The sequence below is a fragment of the Gouania willdenowi genome, chromosome 8 (assembly GCF_900634775.1).
Source record: "Gouania willdenowi chromosome 8, fGouWil2.1, whole genome shotgun sequence".
Taxonomy (NCBI): domain Eukaryota; kingdom Metazoa; phylum Chordata; class Actinopteri; order Blenniiformes; family Gobiesocidae; genus Gouania; species Gouania willdenowi.
The window spans coordinates 9494087-9509170 of record NC_041051.1 but is presented as its reverse complement, the minus strand read 5'-3'; the positions used below and the strand labels follow the sequence as shown (position 1 = coordinate 9509170).

Here is a 15084-nt window from a genome sequence, read left to right as displayed (position 1 = left end):
AGTACCGTGCTCAATACCAAGAGGGAGCCGTAATCTTAAAGTTAAAACGTTTTGCGGCACCAAATTACTCCAAAATAACGGATGTACACTTGGGGTATTTGGAAGCAGTTGACAAAGTTTCAGGTCGAACAGACACCGGGTCGGGAAGATATTCGCTCCACACGCAAACACGCACGCACGCACACACAACTTTCTTGCTTTTATAGGTAGACATTAAAAGAAAATAACAAAATGTAGTTTTTTGCACAAAGGTAAAATCAACTATTATTGGATTACTTGCACTTGAGCACAGGAATGATAATAAAGCTGACACAAGTATCCACAAAAATCCAATTAAATTGAGTGAAACAAACTATTTTATGATTAGATCTAGGATTACATCCCATTGGTCTGATGCCAATCCCCAGTATGGCTAGAGGCTGCACTGCTCTTTAAAGTTCATGATACTTGAAAGCAATAACCATGAGTTAGGCACAGCAGCATGCAGGCTTTGAGGGAACCTTTAATCGATACCCAACCTATCACACGAGGATACTTTAAATGATGAAAAGTCTAAAGCTGAATGATAAAAACTGTCACTAATTTGTGGCAGAAATGTCTTTGAACTCATTCATATCAACCTTTAGCCTTCAAATCACACATGTGGGCGTCACTATTTTGGGGATTTTAACCATTTAGCATTCACATATTATGTCGTCCACATCAGAAATTATCTTTCTATATATGCTCTAATAGCGAGTCTATAGTGAAAAAGCATTTTAATTTAGTGCTTAGTTACGTGTCATCCAGTTCTTTGGACATTATAATATTATTCCTAAGAAAACCAGGAAGATTTTCACGCTGCATTTACAAGAAAAAAAGAAATGGCCTTTCAAAGTGCATTTTATTGCCTGTGCAGCTTCTAAATCACCTCTTATTTTTATACTAATAAAGTTTATATTTCATAGTAGAGTACTCCTTTAATTTGACACAATGTGCACAAGTCTAAACTTTTTAGTGCCCACAAGGTTTGGGGGATTAATTATTTGAAACAAGAAAAATATGTAGTGTAATATTTAAAAAATGCAGCTGGATGAAAATGCACATATACTCACATGACACAATTTGCAAAACCATGAGTATTTGGTAGGTTAGCTAGAGTTTAACAGTGGGTAATGTAATGTAAATCTCATGGGCATGTTTTTTTTTCACATCCCTCATGGGATGCTGTGCACCCAGGAGACAGGCCAGAATATAACAAGTAAATGAGGACATAGAACTGTGTACCTGGTCTGTGCAGATCCCACCTTTATAACACATGTGTACAGTATTGATCTTATAGATCACACTTTATGGAGTCCATTGGAGGTGGTTTGATTTTATGCCCATTGGGGGGGGGTAACTTAAAAACAGAAATAAAAAGACTTACGCTGCCAGACATAATTTGAGCCTTTGACCAGCTTGATCTCAAGTGGGCCATAGATTTTAGGTTTCATTAATTTTGTGAATTTGAGATATCTACAACTGGATTATTTGGTAATTTACACAATAATTAATGTTTTCTCCGTCATTTTACTTTTTTCCTGCGGGCCGAATTGGATGCTCTAAAGGGCCGGATTTGGCCACCGGGCCTTGAGTTTGACACATGTGCTTTATACGAATTTAAAGGTGTGAGTTACGCATTCAATGCATTTGATCAGGTGGGAAAGAAATACTGAGCTAGTTGTGTGTAGATGCTATGAAGTGTGTAAATGTGTATTTTTTTTTTGTACATATTAATGTGAATGTGATTCATGTAAAGACTGCAGTGCACACAACAAACAAAGATCAACATACAAAATGTTTTATACCAGAAAAAGGATAGGCCTCAAACACTGTACTAAAATCAAGTCTTCATAGAAATGCATTTAAAATCTAAGTTAACAAAAAAAAAAAAAAAACTGCAAAGTTAGAGACTTACGCTGCGATGGAAAGGTTTGCAGCCGACATGGGGCTGACTTCAGCCACTTCTTTGGCCTTCTGCAGGGCGATCTTCTGGCTTGCTGCCTCCTCTTCCTCTTGCTCATCCTGCAAAGACACATCAGTTTAGCAACAGTAACATAACATTTGAAAAATGTAAATGTTTATTGAGTAAAGTAGGGTAACTCTTGGACATACCTTGGTCAGTTCCTGTGCATTTGCTAAATTATCCACAGCGATAGCCAAGAACACATTCAGCAGGGTGTCTGAGCTGCAGTTAAAAGCAACATTGTGCACTGAGAGACGTACATACGCTGGTAAGAACAACCTAATGTCATAACATCAGTTACTGAGCACCCAGTAGCTGGGTGTTGTATGAAGGAGTGACAATCCACTCATTCCCTGATAGGACAGCAGAAAAATTCCAAAACAAAAACAGAAGTTGTATCTTAAACATGTGTTTGGTTCACTCATAATCTCCTTTTTACTATCTGTAGAGACCAGATGTTCAGGAAAACCATGACGTGCAGTGACTGCAAATGAAACCAATATACAGACTGGACCCAACATGAGAAAATCTGTCAATTTCTGTTTTCAGGGTTCCTGCAGCTTTAGTCAAATTAAATTCAACGCTTTTTAAGGCTTGTTATTGCCATTTGAAATGATTTTTTTTAGTTGCTCGCCACATCCCCGCCGATTCCTCCTCAGTTCACGAGGGACGTCGGGTCTCGCTCGCTGAATAGGCTCAGGTTGGCAAAGCATTAGCACAGAGTGCTAACAGCTGATAGGTGTAAACAATTGGGCCGTGGCTGCGAGCAGTGACTCCCGACACGATCGCAAATATTTCAGACACAAGCAGCAGAAAAAAATAGTAGTGCAGTTTGGGCGTCCAGTAGTGCAGTTTGCTTTTACATACGTATATGGCAATAAAGTATAATATATATTCTATATTAAGTGTTGGTTTTAGCTGTTAAATAGTTTGAGAGGGAGGAGCTCACATTTTAGGAGGCATGTATTATGTCCATGGTAGGAGGAGAAAGGATTGTCAGGAGGAGGAGTTTCCGGCAGGTGATGTCACACGCCGGGCAAAAAAAGATATGGATAATTTTTTTTTCTGATGTCTAGTGCAGATGTGCATGTGGCAGTAAACACACAAAATGACAGTAAATGACTAAAAAAAAAGAGACTAAATTAATCTAATATATATATATATATATATATATATATATATACAAAACAAAAAAATAAACCATAACAAAAATCTTTGTGTGACAGGCAATTTTCGGTAAATTACAATTTCCCATGTTGTGTATGCATTTTTTTAAAGATGAATGTTGCCATTTATGTTGAAATGCGAGACTAATCACAATCATAAAATCATACTTTTTAAGTGTTAAAGTGTAAGTTTTAAAACATTTTATTAGATAATTAAGGCCTTTTTTATAGATTCATGAATTTAATGCCTTTTGAGACTTTTTAAGTACCAGCGGAAACCCTTGTTTTGACCGGTGAGTATTAAAGAGATGCTATCAAAGAGATTATTATGGAAAAAACATTGGAAAATATACATATTTCTTACCAAGTGAACACAACATCACAACACAATTACAGATGCAGGAAAAAAAGAATGAATCCATAAACATTAAAGATTAATCTTTAATCTTTAATCTTTAACATGACTTGTGCTCTTATGTAACTCTTATGTAACTCTATTAGAAGAAGAAACATTATATGGTTGATTGAAAAGGATACAGTTGCCAAAAAGTGTGAGCACAATGAAGAAAACTGAGAAGGCCATGCCCTTGTTGACGCCCCCCTGAGACTTGATGCCATCGTACATCACCATGTTCCAGTCCTCACCTGTCAAGATCTGACACAAACAAGAACAATCAGTCCTGGTTTCTGATGTGATGTATGGACGGCAAGTGCAGAAAAAAATGGTTTGCATTTGGATACATGAAAGTTAGGTTTCAAAAACACCAAAAGGACTGGTCATGGGTTTTAAGCCCACCAGTTCAGCACAGGTTGAGTAGTTTGAATCAGCTTTTAGGAAAAAGCAACCAGAGCTCTTCTGCAGCAAAGATCACCTCCCTCTTTTTTTTTTTTTACCCTAAAATAACACAGATCTTCTCAACTTACCTGGAAAACTGTCATTATTGCTGCAGGGAAGGTATCAAAGTTGGTAGGAGGGGTTCCATTTTCAAAGTTGAACCTAGCAAAAAGGAGAAAATGAGAAGAAAAGGAAAAGAGTCAACTATGAATCTGTTAAACATGGACCTGGTAATGGGTAAAAAGCAGAGGTGTAAAAAGTACTGATATATCCTGTTCAGTGCTGGTACTTGATTGAAATTGTACTCAAGCTCAAGTACAAGTAAGTCATACTTAAAATACTCAAGTACAAGTAAAAAGTAGCTCAATTAACTAGTACTCAAAGTAAAAGTTACTATTTACTTTCACTCCCCAATAAATCTTGCCATGGTTCCCTTACATACAGTAAACATCTCATGTATAAACTTAAAAAGGAAAAGACCAAATCTTGCACAATTGAAAAACAATTATTTTTACAACAAAATAACACCAATGAATTAAATAAAAAATAAAAAAGTTATCAGGCTCTATGTATAGCTACATTTATGAACTCTAAAACTGAGAAAATAACCAGCATTCAATGCTGCTGTTGTCTGGTCATTTCATTTTTTGAAGTTTCATGTCCTTTGATCATTTTTAAATGAAAAAAGGCTGCCCCTTGCCACAGATTCTGCTCATAACTTTTATGAGGGGGTTTGGTTTGGGGGCCTCAGGATTGCATCACTGCTATTTTTGCAGATGATGTGGTCCTGTTGGCTCCATCAGACCGTGACCTTCAACTCTCACTGGATCGATTCACAGCCGACTGTGAAGCGGCCGGGGTGAGAATCAGCACCTCCAAATCCGAGTCCACGGTTCTCAACCAGAAAAAGGTGGCGTGCCTTCTCTGGGTTGGAGATGAGGTTCTGCCCCAAGTGGAGGAGTTTAAGTACCTCGGGGTCTTGTTCACGAGTGAGGGAAGGATGGAACAAGATGCCAACAGACGGATTGGTGTGGCATCTGCACCTATCGGTCGTGGTAAAGAGGGAGCTGAGCCCAAAGATGAAGCTTTCAATTTACAGGTTGATCTTGGTTCCTACCCCCACCTATGGTCATGAGCTTTGAGTCATGACCAAAAGAACAAGATCGGGGGTACAAGCAATGAGTTTCCTCCGTAGGGTGGCTGGGCTCTCCCTTAGAGATAGGGTGAGAAGCTCAGTCATCCGGGCAGGGCTCAGAGTAGAGTCGTTGCTCCTCCGCATTGAGTAGAGGCAGATGGGGTGGTTTGGGCACCTAATTAGGATGCCACCTGGACGCCTCCTCAGTGAGGCATTCAGGACACGTCCCTCCTGAAGGAGACCTCGAGGAAGACCCAGGGCACGCTGGAGAGAATGCCTTGCTATCCCCCCAAAAGAGCTGGATGAAGTTGCTAGGGAGAGGGAAGTCTGGGCCTCCCTGCTAACAATGCTGCCCCCGCGACCCGGCAATGGATAAGTGGAGGAAAATGGATAGATGGATGGATGGTTGGCTGTAGAAATGTAACAAATTACTTAACTTATTTTAAATTGTATTTAAGTACAAGTGAAATGACTGATTTAGAAATATACTCAAAAAAGTACAACTACCTATAAAAGCAACTCAATTACAGTAACGTGAGTACTTGTAATCCATTACTTTCACCTGTGGTAAAAAGTCACTTTTGCAAGAAAATTAGACAAGTTGCATTAAAAAGAACAAAAGAAGGTCATAGTATAAGGAATAATTGCACTCACTGTCCTCCAAACAGCTGCATTCCCAGCAAAGCAAAGACAACAATGAAGAGGAAGAGCAGGAACAACAAGCTGATGATGGACTTCATGGAGTTGAGCAGAGAGACCACCAGGTTCCTCAGAGAGGCCCAGTACCTGGAGAACACAGGAAAAGGTCATGTGTTTACCTGGAATTACTGCCAATATGGTGTTGAGTTTTCCCACCAGTCTCCACTTGCGTACTCACTTGGTGACTTTAAAGATCCTCAATAACCTGAGAGCTCGTAGCACGCTGATGCCAAAGGAGGTTCCTGGCTGGATCATGGACCACAGAACTTCAAATATACTGCCACATATTACCTAATGCAGACATGGAGGCAAGCACCAGCTCATTAATCAAATACACCAGGCACACGTCAGCATCACGTGTGTGTGTGAGGTGGAGAACATCTGCTTGTTTTTGTCTTGTGTGTGTGTGTGAGTGTGTGGCGCAGCAGGGTGGGACTCACAATGCAGTCGAAGCAGTTAAAGGAGGAGTTGAGGTAAGACTGTCTGCCCAGGCCATACATCTTTATGCACATTTCTGACAGGAAGATCCCCAGAAAGATGAATTCAGCAAAATCTAAAAAACAGGAGGAAGGAGGAAGAATGCCATCAGTACCCGTACATCGATTTATGCACAAGTGTTTCTGCAGAGTAATACATTGACAATAGTTTAATCATTAGTGCAATTGTTGACCATTCTGCATTGAATGAGATTACATCCCAGCCTTGTGTCATCACAGAACATTATATGGTAACCTTACTTGAAGTTTTATACATAAAGCCTGGCATTATGCTGTCATTATTATGACACAACACCTGTCATTAGCATAAATGAATAAGGTGTCATGAAGACTGACATTATGTGGCATTTAATACCCTAACCCTAATCCTAAATTACCCTAACCCAGGGGTCTGCAACCTGTGGCTCTGAAGCCTCATGTTGCTCTTTGGCTCTTTTGCAATAGCTCCCTATAGCTTTAAAAAAGTATTAAAATAATGAATTGTTATGAAAATATGTTAATTAAAAATGAGTTTCACATCAAATAAAACTATGAAAATCATGATATTGACAATTTGTCAACCTAAAAATAAATTGCAATAACTCTGTCACTTCACTACTTCACCTCCTAAAATCTCTACATACCATCACCTTTCCTCATACCTGTGGCTAACCCTAAATTTTAAATCCCTGCTAAGACAACTAAACCAAAACAAAAGACTATTCTGGATCCGGAAGGACTTTAATCCTGGTGAGACGAGGCAAAATGGCTCCTTTGAGAATAAAGGTTGCAGACCGCTGCCCTAACCCCTAAACCTAACCTTACATTTAACACCTAACCCTAACCTTAACCCTAACCCCTAACCCTAATCTTAAATTTAACCCCTAACCCGAACCCTAACCTTAACCCTAACCCTATCCTTAACCTTAACCCCTAACCTTAACCCTAACCGTAACCAAAACTCTAACCTTAATCTTAACCCTAACCCCTAACCCTAAACTTAACCTTAACCTTAACCCCTAACCCTAACCTTAACCCTAACTCTAACTCTAACTCTAACTCTACCTAACCCACACTAGATCCTTCCACCTAACCCAAAAAATGCCAACATAGCTCCAAAGGTGTCATAATTTAGCAGACGACGCTTAATGACAGCCTTCAGCTAAGAGTGTTCAAATATTTCAAGTAGCATAGGAATAAATAAATAGGAATAAAACAAGCCTGGGGTAATACATAAAAATCAAATCTACAAAAGATACGCTCATTACAAAAAATAACTATAAGGATCATTTATCGTACATTTTATAGAGACCACACTCATTTTTAAATAACTCTTAAAATGTTTCAATTTAGTTTCTTTTAAAACGATGCTCATAGTTCACAAAGTTGTGCTGTACGGACTACAAAATAATCTACAAAAACTGATCAAAATAAGAGACAATGATTACAATTTAGGGGAAAAGTTAACTTTATTCATCCAAAAGAGTGCACACAACTTCAAAAACCTTGCGCACCACAGTTTGTGGTTTAAAACTTGATTATAATTTAAAGTCTTATAAAAGCTCAGTGATATTTAAAAACAATACAAACTAATTCTAATAGATTTATATGCGTATATCAAATAAGGAGATCACTATCCTATTATTCTGTGTGATTCTGTGTGCATGTGTTACAATATTGTTCACTGTATGATAGATTGCATTTGGCTGGAATGAACATGTTGACCACTTTATGCTGCGAGTGGGTCACTGATAATAAGTCATACATACTGTACATATGTACAATTTGTGTTAAATCTATTTCTTTTTTGTTTTTCGCTGAATAGTGATTAAAACATATGTGTTCAATGTTTTGTTTTTATTGTTTTGATGAGGATTATGACTAAAAATAAATAAAGATAGATGGGAAGCTAGCACTCACCACCAGTCAAAAGATGCCTGGTGTTCAGGTTCAACTTGTAACCATTTTACCTGGTGACACCTGAATGTATTGTTGGTGGAAGCTGTGTAAAACACAGCTGTTACACACAGTAAACTAAACATAATTTCTATCATTAGTTCACCAAAGGATTCTTTCTCTGCATTGCATTTGCATGCGTAGTGAAAAAGAAGTGCTCCTGTGTCTGCAGAGACGTGTGTGTGCATGAATCATACTGTAGCCTCAGCTCTTTCACAGATTTACGCACATTACCGAGGAATTTGCCAAGCCATCGTTTCCTTCCAGTAAAGTCTGATAGTTATTTTTACGCATTTGAACAGATAATCTGCAGACGGCCGCATCAAATAGAAGTGCAGGTTTTTCCTCATACTCACATAGAAAATCTGAGAGTGGTTCTGGCTGGTCGTAGTGCACTACAGCCACACACAGCGTGTTGAGGCCCACCAAACACAGGACGGTCCAGTAAAAGGCCTGCGACTTGACAACGTGTCGGATGAAGAAGCGAAATCGCCGCTCTCGCCGCTTGAAAGTTGATCCTTCCAGTTTTGAGCTCTTCAAGCTGGCACGAGCAAACGGTGAGCCTGGAAGCAGAATCCAAACGCACCCACGTTTTATGATGCTGAAACATGACTGACCAACTTTCACAATTTCTTTCCTATAAGTTAACATTTACATTTGACAGTAAAATTCCCAATTGTTGAGGAAATATCGTTATTGCAATAATGTCAATCTATCAATTTTCTGTACTTGAATTCAGAGATTTCCTGATAATAATCAATTTCTTCACATATGTCTATTGTTTGTTTGGTTTGGTTTATTGGTCAGTCAGAGCATACACAGTCTACACTCTGGTCAGGCCAATGGAAAATGGGCCTGACCAGAGTCTATATTACAAAACACAATCTTAATTGATAATCAAGGCAAACTAATATACATACTGTATATATTGTACCTATACAATATTAATTAATAATCAAAGCAAAATAATATACATATTATATACCTATACAATATCAATTGATAATCAAAGCAAAAATATATACACACGTACATACAGTACATACTAGGCTTTACATGATCAGGATTTTTGGGCAGATCACAGATCACCGACCCGATCATATTAATTCAGGTTGTCTTTTTTAGGTACCCACCAAATTCCTTCGGTACTACCTGATACAGATTGACGAAAAATCAAACGGTGCCATGTTTCGGGACAGCCTTGTGACTGTGAGAGAGTGGAAAAGTTGAATAATTTCCATGCAGGACCTGAACATAACATTTGTTGTCAGAGTGTGTGGGTGTGTGGCCCTTTAACTGTGAATGAATGCACTGGTTGCTCGACCATGTGAGGGAGCGTGTGAGACCGGAGCAGATCGATTATAAGCCGTGTGCTGTTTTTGAGTGACTGGCAAAATAAACGTTGAATTAAACCGGAGTCCCATGTCACACTCAATGACTGCTGTGAAGCAACTAAAAGAGAGTTGGAGATGAAGCTGTGGAGGCAGACCACAATGGAACTACATGGAGCCTCCATTAGCATTAGGAGCAAACACTTATTTCCTGACTGTGGCATCGCAAAACCTGCTGTTGCTTATAGTCCATATTCACAGGTGCACATCAGAGGTGGGGCGCACACACAAGCGCACACACACACAAACGCTTCTGCGTCCACCACCGCCCTGAAACAGACCAAAGTCTCCAGTATGAGAGCAAAAGTAAATGGGAGCGAATCGCAAGTCTGCTCTTTTAACATGCTCAGGCTGAATAAACAAAACAACACACACATGTACAAACACACACACACACAGATGCTAACCCTCGCTTTCAGAGGCAGTAGACTGGGGAAGTCCAGCCGTTCGCTCATAGGTTTTCACCTTTGTGCACAAATGTGAGTGAAATAAAGCCGTGTCACGTAAAGGAACAACTCTTTGGAGTAAATGAGATGATAAAACAAAGCAATGGGAGCATCAACAGAAAGTTTCATCACGACAATGACGTCATTGATTGGATCGGCAAATTAAGACATTACAGCCGATCACATAAATTGCATAAAATGCCAAATATCAGCCGATCCGATATAGCCGATCAGATTGGTGTAAAGCCTAATACATACATACGTACATATACACACACACACACATACACACACACTTTTCCATCATATTATCTTTGTACCCTTTTTTAAAATATCAACACATTCCAAATATATTTCAATTCATTTGGCAACGCATTCCATAGGTTCACCCCACAGATATACATCTACTTTTCATGGTTGTGTAGTGGATGGGCTGTTTCCAGTTAAGATCACCTCTGAGGGGATAACGTCCCTCTCTTTCTTTGAACACATTAAGTAAGTTAGAGGAAGTAAGCTATTTCTAGTTTTGAACATAATTATTGCTGTTTTTTGATCCACCAGGGCCTTTGATCTTATAAATAATGCATTTGTATGTTCATAAAAGTCAACATTGTGCACCACTCTTATGGCACGTCTCTGTATTATGCAAACTGTCTGTAGTGAGAATATTTATTGATTTGAGCGTTAAAAAGTGTCTTACTTTGTTCAACACCCCCAACACATCTTAAGACATATGTCTATTAGGGTGATTCACAATATAATGTTATAAAAAAATAAGAAAAAATCTCATTTTGTCAGATCACCTTTTGCCTTGTTCCTATTGATATTTTAAACCTTTTTACCAAAAACTTGGCCAATATAACATTAAGTAAGGGTGCCACACTTGTTCACAATTTTTATTGCTCAAGCAAAGAATGAGTAACTTTCGCAGATATCAGAAACTTTAACAATATGAAAGTAAGTATGGTTATATAATAGTTTCTCCCTGTATTTATACTAAATGAGTAAGAACATTAGAACAGTTCAAACACTATTCCTGAAAATATAAAAAGCATCAACATTGTGAAAAAGTGTGCCCTAAATGTGCAGCGATTGACTCCGTTTTTGGCAACAGATGCTTACAACGTCTATGTGAACGAGGCAAAATGCGATCTGGCAAAATTTGGTGAAAATTGATTTTGTCAACCACCCTAATGTCTATGAATCCAACAGTTTTTATTTGTCTTTTAATACTTTTTGTGTTAACATATGATTAAGTTTAGGTATGACATAGGATGCTTGTACATGTTGAAATTGCCACTTGCCGTTTGAAAATTGGTTGAAAACTGAGCAAGTTAGGGTTATATAAATAGTACATGCAGCACCATTGACATCAATATAATGAGCGGGGCCAGCTGTCTGAGGTAAGATGGCCGCCATGTTGCTACGTCGCTCCTCATTGTCTAACAGCACAGCTAAGTCATCCAGTGTTTATATATATCTATGGTGGTTTGCCTCCAGGCAAAGCCTCGCCCAACAAAATACGTCACAATGTCTACAAACAATCAAAGGGTCAATAGAAACACATTCAAAGTGCAATTATACTTTGTCGACATTTAGAAATATGGCTTTTATTTTGCAAAAATCTGTAAAGAGGCAGATGGCTGCCACCTCTGAAACTGGTTCTGCTGGAGATTTCTTCCTGTTAAAAGGGAATTGTTTCTTCCCGCTGTCGCTAAATTTCTGTTCATGTGGATCTTGTTGGGTTTTTTCTTTCTTATTATGGAATTTTTATTTTGATAAGTGCAATGAGATGACTTTGTTGTAAATTGCACTATACAAATAAAGTTGAATTGAATTGAAATGAATTAATGGACACCCAGCTAATGACTTCTTTGCAGTTTGCCTTTGTTTAATGTAATTCATTTTTAATTAATTAACTTAATTTCTTTCTGCTCCTTTTCATTCATCTTTTCTTCTTTTTTTCAATGTGAAGGAGAAATCAAATTGTTTTATTGTCTTGAATGCAATAAATAAATAAACAATGAAAATGTGTGTGTGTGTGTGTGTGTGTGTGTGTGTGTGTGTGTGTGTGTGTGTGTGTGTGTGTGTGTGTGTGTGTCAGAGACAAACGGCGTGAATCTTACCCACTGCCAGGTCTCCCTCCCCTTCCTCTGGGTTTAGAAGCTCAGCTTTGCTTTTATGGTTTTTAGTGGCTCTCCTTCGAGAACCTAAAAAACAAGAAGAAAAAATAACAATTATTATTGTATAGGTAAAGATTAATTATTAAAAATGCTCATAGATGTCAGTATTATAAAAAAGTATAAAATACAGAGGAATCACATATTCTCAAACACAACAGGAGCCGTACCGTCGTAGTCGTTTTCATTTTCATCATCTGCCAAAATCACCTCTTCTACAAAAAAAAAAAACCAGTTAAAACATAACAGAGACTTTTGAACTCGTCAAATGGTTTCCTCTTTTATCGTCTAACTGCTATTACACAATTTATTGTTGCAATAGGAGGCATCCATGATTGTGTTCTTCGTTGATAGAGGAAAAGGAGAGTGCCTCCTGCACCTGTGTGCATCCCTCCTTTCTTTGTTGTTTTCGGCTTCCTTGTTTTCATGCAGATTGTCTTTTAAAGGCGATCAAAGGTCTGTTGCATGCCCTTTATTCTTCTAATCCCCCCACATCGTTCCTTCCCTCAGTAGACTGAGCCAGAAAGACTAAATAGAAAAAGATCCATGGATGAACAGTGGTGGGATTTCTTCCTAAATATCAAACAAGTGTTATTAATCCTTGCTATGAAGATGATAATCTAATCAAACATCTTATACTTCATATGTGAAGGTATAAATGGTTCAAAAAGGTTATGTTACACATGATTGGAGCCAAACAATCAGAGGTGTAATGATATATCCTACTCTAGTAGAAGTACTGTTACTTGATTGAAATTGTACTCAAATACAAGTATAAATATGTCATACGTAAAATACTCGAGTACAAGTAAAAAGTAGCTCAATTCAAAAGTACTCAAAGTAAAAGTTAGTAGTTACTTTCACCCCCCCCCCCCCCCCCCCCCCCACCCCCCATGTTTATTTTTGGTAATAAATCTCATCTCATGTATAAACGTAAAAAGGAAGAGACCAAATATTGCACAATTGGAATGAATTTATTTTCCACAAAGGCATCTGTATAAAATAGGTTTGTCAAAATGTAGATTTAAAAAATAAATAAAGGTAACGCTTCAGAGTAACTATCCTTTATAAATACAGTAGTTAATAGATCTTACAAGCTGTTAACAATTTTACTGATTACTAATTGAGAAATATACTCAAAAAGTAAACATAGCAAACAAGTACGTAACAGCAGGGGAACATGATGTTTTGTTTTAACGTAAATGGTTCATACCAGCTTTGCAAATCCATTCCAGATAACCATTGAGTTCCCTCTCAATCTGCTGCTGCCTTCTGAGCTTTAGGAACTCACTCCTGTTCTCCACACGCTCTCTCTCTTTGGCAAATTCTCTATACACACACAGTAAAAAATAAATACATAAACAACTTGTCATTTCAGCATTAGTCATATTATAGATCTGCAGGTGTAACATATAGTGATGAACAGAAAAACAACCCTGCTGTCATACTATTGTCACACTTACCCTGACAGCACACCCAGCACCAGGTTGAGCATAAAGAAAGAGCCAATGATGATGAGGGGGATGAAGTACATCCAGTTCCATGCACTCCCTGAGGCATCATTGCTCTGGACACACACACACAAACACACACACACAGAGAAAGGGTATTATGTACAGTGCCATGCGAAAGTATTCGGCCCCCTTGAACTTTTCGACCTTTTGCCACATTTCAGCCTTCAAACATAAAGATATAAAACTGTGATTTTTTGTGAAGAATCAACAACAAGTGGGACACAATCATGAAGTGAAACAAAATTTATTGAATATTTCAAACATTTTTAACAAATAAAAAACTGAAGAATTGGGCGTGCAAAATTATTCAGCCCCCTCAAGTTAATACTTTGTAGAGCCACCTTTTGCTGCGATAACTGCTGTAAGTCGCTTGGGGTTTGTCTCTATCAGTTTTGCACATTGAGAGACTGGAATATTTGCCCATTCCTCCTTGCAAAACAGCTCGAGCTCAGTGACGTTGGATGGACAGCGTTTGTGAACAGCAGTTTTCAGTTGTTTCCACAGATTTTCGATTGGATTCAGGTCTGGACTTTGACTTGGCCATTCTTTTTTTTTTTTTCTTTTTTTTTTAATCTTGTCTGCACATGCTGTCAAAGGTCAACACCACAGAAAGTGCAATCATTATGAGACAGCAATGCATATTTTGTTATTGCAATAAAATACATTGATTTATTTTATTGCTTAATTGTGACCATCACCAGCCCTCCCTAAGGAAGGGTAAGAAATCTTTTATTATAGGGAGGATATAAAAAGGGAGAGCAGTGTTACACAGTGGAGGGGACGGGGGAAGGGGAGGGGAAAGGGAGCAGGGAGGAGAGACTCAAGACAGGAAATAGAAAAGTTGGGGAAGAATAGAAGAATAGCATATGTGCAAAAAAAAAAAAAAACGCTACTGCAAGCCCAGGAACTGCCCTGGGCCCGATGCAGCCAGGCCAGCAGAAAGAGCGGAGGCCAGGGAGCCCCAGGCAACCCCCCCGCGGCCGAGCAACCCCCCCAGATGCCCCCAAGATCCCAGGCCGAGAGGCAGCCACCGCCCCCCACACACACATCCGAGGAAGCCCCAAGCAGCCGAGCACCCAGCGCATCCCCCCACCGACCCCAACCCCCAACCCCAAGACCCCCCGCCAGCATCCAAGCACCCCAGAGCACGCCAGATCGCCTTTTCTTGATGCCGCCCGCGCGATGCGCCCCCTCCCCCCACCAAAGGGCCCAGCCGCACCGCAGAGCCCGGCTCACAGGGCGCCGCCCAAGCCGGGGCCACCCGGGGCCACACCCGCAGGCATCATGTTTGAGCTCAGA

At 39.1% G+C, this 15084-nt stretch overlaps 1 protein-coding gene across 1 annotated transcript in view; it reads right to left on the bottom strand.

Annotated features, from left to right (window-relative positions):
* cacna1aa (calcium channel, voltage-dependent, P/Q type, alpha 1A subunit, a) overlaps positions 1–15084 on the bottom strand; it is a 133234-nt gene that overhangs the window by 71188 nt on the left and 46962 nt on the right. Inside the window, 12 exon segments of the mRNA XM_028454776.1 lie at positions 1940–2046; positions 2137–2204; positions 3691–3808; positions 4078–4150; positions 5778–5909; positions 6001–6113; positions 6263–6375; positions 8611–8817; positions 12218–12301; positions 12442–12486; positions 13485–13600; positions 13735–13838. Coding sequence (XP_028310577.1) covers positions 1940–2046; positions 2137–2204; positions 3691–3808; positions 4078–4150; positions 5778–5909; positions 6001–6113; positions 6263–6375; positions 8611–8817; positions 12218–12301; positions 12442–12486; positions 13485–13600; positions 13735–13838 — 1280 coding nt within the window.